Genomic DNA, 7,106 nt, shown 5'->3' with positions numbered 1-7,106 from the left:
TCCTTATTTCCATGATGTACTGACTTGAAACCTAAATCAAATATTTCTTTTTACATAAAGATGCATATGAAACGTTAAAACTCTGCATCACTGAAGAGTGCAAAGTTTTAATCAAATATTGCTGCTTAGATGTATAATATGAAAAGATAAAACTCAAAGATCACTGGTTCCAGTTGAATGAGCTAAAGCAATGAAAACCTTAAATGTCATAACTTCATACTTGTCAATGTCCCCACCCCTTTGACCATCAGTTGATCAAATGATTGGTTTTTCTTTCTGTCATTGGTTCTATCTGGTGATCGGCAGCTCGCCATGGCAGCTTCGCTGTTCTAGTTTGTTTTGAATGATCCTCCAATCAAAATGACAAAAGTCTACTTGGATGTTATATAAAACAAATAACGAATGTTTTTCATTCGTGCAATATTGAAAATATTTTCATTCGTTGAAAGCTGGAATGTTCCATTCAACTCGGCTCCGCCTGTATTGAATAGAACTTTCCATCTTTCAACTCATGAAAATATTCGCACCATTGCACTCATAAGCATTCATTATTTGTATAGTACTCAATACTTTCTATGAAGAAAAAAAGTCACTACAATTTTTAATAGAAGGACATTACTGACTGAGTATAATAGAGTTGTGGCTTGGTCTTAAACGGCCATTTAAACTTTATCACAGGGTCAAAGTTTTTTGTACAGCGATAACCCTTCCGGTTTTAAACAATCGTCTAAGACCACGGCTGTTTAAACTTGATCACATTGGCGTAGGTTTTTTTGCTCGGCGTTGACCCTTCTGGTTTAAAACAATTGCTAAGACCATATCACCTACTCATTTATTTCCTGATTTAAAAAGCTAGGTATTAGTCACCTTCCCATTGAATGATTCAACATAAAGCCCTTTTCACACTATATGCCCCCCCCCACCCCCCGTTGAATGGAATACAGCCCTGGGGAGGCCACTGAACATTTTGTACCACCCTGTAATACCCCGGCACGGCGCACTTTCACACTGTGAAGCTATTTCAAGGGGTTCTGGGTGCACGCTTTAAAAGAATATTCCAGGGTATTACCAATTACCCCTACTCCAGAGCAGGGGGGGGGGGCGGGGGCAATCCGATCGTAGTGTGATCGGCCGACCATTATTCCCTGGGGCAACTGGGGAATAAAGACTAGTGTGAAAAGGGCTACAAGTCACTAAAGGCCCGGTCCCTCTGCAGTGATAACGATAACGATAACTACGTAAAGAGAACTCATTTCATTGGTTGAATGAGCGTGTGCGTATTCTGCATGGAGCAATTCAACCAATAGAATGAGTTCTCTTTGCGTCGTGATCGTTATCGTTTTCGTTATCGCTGCAGTGTGACTCGGCCTTTACTCTCTAGAATGTGCCCTTTGGAGTCTACGGTTGGATAGGCTGTTTGCATACTGTTTTGAGGGGGCCATCACAAGGCACATCCAGCCAGTTTCCTTTATCATTAGGCATGAACACACAGTCCTCTCCTTCACCGTCATTATTAGGCTCATTATCGAACCAATTTCTGTATGGAATTTCAGTCACTCCATCGGTGCAATTCCACGTTCCTACGAGAAATCGAAAGATTTCAGAACTGCTTAAAGGATTTGGGTACTTTTTCAAAATGTCCATAGATTTACATTAAACTTACAGGGTTTGAAGATAATGATAGTGGAAAGCTTCCTTTCAAATATTACTTACTGAGGTGCTGTAGTTTTTGAGAAATGAGTAAAAAATACGTTTGTAAATGATTAAAATAATTTTCGTCTCATGAGATGAAAACTATTTTCATGACATTGTTTTTCTCATTTCCCAAAAACTACAGCACCTCATGATCAGCACGTAATATTTTCAGGGAAGCTTTCTACTATCATTATCTTCAAACTGCGTATAGTAAACACACTTGCAAAGTACATGTATGTCCAAGTCGTGAGTTGGTACATTTCAAAAAGTGTTTTTCTGCATTCAGCAGCAATACACCTGGTCGGCAATACACCTGGTACTTTGCAATTGTGTTTACTCTTCGCATTACAGGCAAAGTCTGCCTCGATTGACGTCACAAACAGCGCCCTCTCGGGTCAGGGTCTACTCTTAAATTTGTAAATAACATAAGAACTGATTTTTTAAAACCTTAGTTAACTGTTTATTCACATTCCACTCATCAAAACACATATATTAGTGACAAAAGCTTTATTTTGAAAAAATACCACTTCCAGGTGACTTTAACTCTTTGTGAAATCCAACCCTAGACACCTTTGGTAATTGTCAAAGACCAGTATTCTTACTTGGTGTATCGATCCCAACATAAATGTATGCATAAAACAACAAACCTGTGAAAATTTTGACTCAATTGGTCATCAAAGTTGTTGCAAGAGAATAATGAAATAAAAAACACCCTTGTTGCACAAATGTGTGTGCTCTCAGATACCTACATTGTAGTAAAAGGCTTCATTCTGAATCCTTTTTATTTTTGAGTGAGATATTACCTCTTTCTCAAAACCTACGTTACTTCAAAGGGAGCCTTTTCTCATAGTTTTATACTATCAACATCTCTCCATTGCTCGATACGCAAGTAGGCTTTTATGCTAACAATTATTTTTACTAATTACCAATAGTGTCCAGTGCCTTTTAAAGCACCAAAAACAAACTTGGAGCACAGAACATTTTTAATTCTCAGAAAAATTTAACACAGTAAAGCATTATTATTCAATTAAAAAACCAAACCACCTGTCTTGTCCGGCCAATAGTTAGCGGCCAGATGTTAAAAATCACAGGTCTCGGGACTGTTTTCCACTGTAAATCTCAAGCATTGTACAATGTATCTTTCTTTTTTGTGTAGATTAATAATTTTAAAAATGTAGATGGTTTTTATTGTCAAGTAAATCAGGCATGCAACTCTTCCACGGTTTCGCGGAATTCCGCGGGGTTTTTTTTGTGGGTTTTTTTTTCAGATTTTTTTTTTTAAGCCTAGTACATGTAATAACAGTGTACAACTTCAATCATGTAATATAAGCCTAGTACATGCTAAAAATGCACCTAAGAGCATAATAAACCTCAACATTTTCTAGGGTACCATTGTGGGTATCATGTCCCGTGGCGTTTCGGCTGCCTCGCTCCGCACTTGCGTTGTGCCTTTGAAAATTGTCCTCTTTTTTTCAACGGGCAGATGCATGCCTGGTAAATTAAATACACTGTAAATGAGGGGAAGTTTGTAAAACTTACCTTCTTGCTGTATGTCATTGCAATTGATCCATACATTAAGTGCCAAGGTGCCCATGAATAGACTCTCTTGAAGGCTTTTTGGGGTAGCCATTTTGCCCCCTATGATTCCTTCACACTGTGCCCGTGCACCAAACCAGTCTAGCTCGTCAGGGGTGGCTTTGTAGCAGTTACCATCCCACAGGGTCCATGCTGATGGGCATGTATCCTTCCTAGGTTTGCATCTCGCAAGAGTGTCATGACGCCCGCTTGCAAGATAAACCAGTAGAATCACCCAAGCTTTCATCAAAGTGGCCATCGTTGTGACAATTTGAACTAATAGAACTTGAGATCTAAGTGTTCGGTGAAATAATTTTGTCTGGTGCTGATTTCACACTGACTAGAATAAGTACTGTTGTCAGACAATGGGCGACCCACACAATAGCCCTGAGCCAACCAACCACAGGTCTCCTTTTCAGGAGAACCAATCAGAGCAGTGACTGACTCTAAACTGAAACCTATGAACCCCTATAAGCCAACTTCTCTCACGTTTTTTCAGTCTCCTGACGATGACTAGTATACAAATATTGACTGCTTTGAGTGCTATGGTTAATCCTACGACTCCCGAGAAGATCCCTGGAGCGTTCTATTTTCCCGACGCGCAGCCGAGGGAAAATGGATCGGTCCGGGGATCACCGAGGGAGTGAGAGTTTAAACCACTAGCACGAGTAAAATCAGTCAATATTTGTTTTATAACACACCAACAGACTATTAATCATCCTCGTACACGTAACGTTCGTGCATGCATTTCAAATACACAGATACACAACTGATTGGGTTTGAGGTGGGTAAAAAGATGTCTGGGTACCGCGCGCCAGGTCTTAACTATTGCATGGCAAACAACTTGCACACAGCCGCCAGGTTTCTAGTAAAACTAAGACGTATCCTTTAAAAAGGCAGAAAAGGCAGAATTTTTGTAAGGGGTGTTACAAAGCAAGCTAGTTGAAACATTGAGACCAATTAAGAACACACTCTGCGGTAGTGAAGTGGTAGTCCCAGCCGAGTTATTAACTTCCGCCCATGTAGTTCAAAGGCAGGATAGTTCTTTTCTGAGAACTGAGAAGTCTCCCAAATTCCGAAATTCTACTCCGCGAGACAGTTCTCAAGAACAAAATCTGCCTTGCAAGGAGATACACACATGGTGTTATCGCAAACCAAATATATATTGGTACCTCACACTATGCAATGCCTCAAATCCCATTACGTATACAAAACTGACTGAATCACAATTTTCTTGAGTCGTGCAATTCATTTATAGACGTTGAACTTGTGTTTTTATGAAAGAGAAGTTGCCAGCCTGGCGTTTATATCCTCTGGTGGGAATGTACAAATACATGGGCTTGTATTCTGTACTTGACTGCTTAAATTTGTCCACCCCACGACCATGTGAATGCAGTAGGTTATATCACTGAAGTTTTATAGTAGAACGATTCGGAAACCTCATTTTCGGGGGGGGGGGGTGGGGGTGGGATAAGATGCTTGACACGACCATGCTTTTTTGTGCTCATTATGACATTGACTGGCAGGTGACACCAGAAGCGCACATCGATGTGAAATGTTTTTGTGTAGAATTCAAAGGAGACATGTGCAATACAATGGAAGGTGGCAATAAAACCCAAATACATGTACATGTACGTAGGTGGCATTGAGAATTAGTTTGTATTGAGGCCCAATTTCATACAGCCGCTTAAAAGGTAGTAAGCACAACTAAATAATGCAGCACCAAGATAAGGAAACCAGCCAAATAACCATTCCACATATTCAATTTCTGACTGGTATCCTGCTCATTTATACTAAGCAGAAAGTCGAGCTCAAGCAGCTGTATGAAATTTGACCTACATGTAGATCACAACTTCCAATTCACAAGTCAATTACTTGAAATTTACGGAGTGCATGATGGTGTGAGATGATTTTTCCTGTAGATTAAAAGAAGGAGAAATGTGCAGAGGTGGCCTTGTGAAACGTAGCAATAAAACCCGTAATAGATGGCATTAACAATTAGTTTGCATCGGGGCTCAATTTCAAAGAGCCGCTTAAGCACAAAAAGTAGCTAAGCACAGCTAAATATGATTACTGGAATAATAAGGAAACCAGCCAAATAACCATTCCACATGTACGATTTGTGACTGGTATCCTGCTCAATTATACTTAGCAGACAATTTGAAAGCAATTAGCTGCTCAAGCAGCTCTATGAAATTGACCTACGTGTGTAGGTCACAATTTTTTACAACAATTAGTTTGCATCGGGGCCCAATTTCATAGAGCCGCTTTAGCACAAAAAGTAGCTAAGCACAAATAAATCATGCTTATACATGCTGAGGAAAGCAGCTAAATAACCATTCCACATGTATGATTTGTGACCGGTATCCTGCTCGTTTATACTTAGCAGACAATTGTGAAGCAATATTAGCTGCTCAAGCAGGTCTATGAAATTGGACCTAGCTCACAACTTCCGATTCACAAGTCAATACTTGAAGTTTACGGAGTGCACGATGGTGTGAGATGATTTTTCCTGTAGAATTCAAAGAAGGGGAAATGTGTAGAGGATGCCCTTGTGAAGCGTGGTAATAAAACCTAAATAGACTTGGCATTGACAATTAATTATTTGCATTAGACCCAATTGCATACAGCGGCTTAAGCACAAAAAGTCAAAGACAGTCAAGGACTGGTCAGGAAAAGCAATTAAAGGGACACGCTGCCTTGGATCGAGCAAGTTGGTCTACGAAAAGTGTTTAAAACTGTTTGTTCTGAAATGTATGTTGTTTCGAAAGTTGTTTAAAACTAGAATGACACAAATATGCCTCGAAATTGCATGGTTTACATTGTGAATTGTAACACGGTACGCCTTTTTCTAGAGTGTTCGTTCTGAAAGTAACAGGAAACCCACACAATTTTGAGGCATGTTCATGTGGTTCTTCATATTCTGCTTTTAAAACATCTTTCTAACCATATCGATTTCATAACAAACAGTTTCAAACGCTTTTCATAGACCAACTCGACCGATCCGAGGCACATGTCAATTACTTGTGCACTCAGTTTTGTCACCAAAATAATAATTATAATAAAAAATAATAGTAACTAGACATCAAGTGTTTGTGAACAAGCACAGAGCTGTTCCTTTTTAATTTTCAAGGTTCAAGGGGTCTATAATTGAAAAGAAACTGAAGATCGGTTGCATGGTTCTTGAGATATGGTCCCACTTCCGGTTGACCCGGAAGTAAAGGTCAATTTGGGGTCAAGGTAATCCAAGTTCAATCTTTAGAGCTCAAAGGGTCTATAACTGAAAAGAACTTGAACATTGTTTGTGCAGTTCTTGAGATAAGGTCCCACTTCCGGTTGACCCGGAAATAAAGGTCAACATGGGGTCATACCTACCCGATGCGATTGCCCAATGCCAAAGGAGCCCATAACTGAAAAAAGTCTGAAAATCGATTGGGTTGTTTTTGAGATAAGGTCCAACTTCCGGTTGACCCGGAAATAAAGGTCAACATGGGGGTCTCAGTTTTCAAAGTTAATATTTAATGCCTAAGTAGTCTATAACTAAAAAAAAATTGAAAATCGGTTGTGTAGTTCTTGAGAAATGGTCCCACTTCCGGTTGACCCAAAAGAAGAGGTCAAAATGGGGTCACGGATTTTCCCCAACAAAATTTAATGCCTTAGGAATCTATAACTAAAGAAAAAAATTAAATCGGTTGTGTAACTCTTCAGATTTGGTCCCACTTCCGGTTGACCCGGAAGTAGAGGTCAAATCGGGGTCACGGTTACCCGAGGCAATTCCCCTATGCCTAATGAGTCTAATACTGAAAAAAACTTTGAAATCAGTCGTACACTTCTTG

The 7,106-nt window shown here is 39.7% G+C and overlaps 1 protein-coding gene across 1 annotated transcript; it reads right to left on the bottom strand.

The window, feature by feature from the left end:
• Positions 1 to 1,398: 1,398 nt before the first annotated feature.
• On the bottom strand, positions 1,399 to 3,529 carry LOC117290193 (C-type lectin domain family 4 member M-like). Its single transcript, XM_033771451.1, has 2 exons — positions 3,235 to 3,529; positions 1,399 to 1,580 (listed from the first exon to the last, which is right to left on the bottom strand). Exons 1-2 carry the CDS (start codon positions 3,527 to 3,529, stop codon positions 1,399 to 1,401), a joined length of 477 nt encoding a protein of 158 aa, XP_033627342.1.
• Between the last annotated feature and the right edge of the window lie 3,577 nt (positions 3,530 to 7,106).

Source organism: Asterias rubens, chromosome 5 (genome assembly GCF_902459465.1).
Source record: "Asterias rubens chromosome 5, eAstRub1.3, whole genome shotgun sequence".
In the NCBI taxonomy this organism is placed as follows: Eukaryota; Metazoa; Echinodermata; class Asteroidea; order Forcipulatida; family Asteriidae; genus Asterias; species Asterias rubens.
This window is presented reverse-complemented; position numbering and strand designations above follow the sequence as displayed.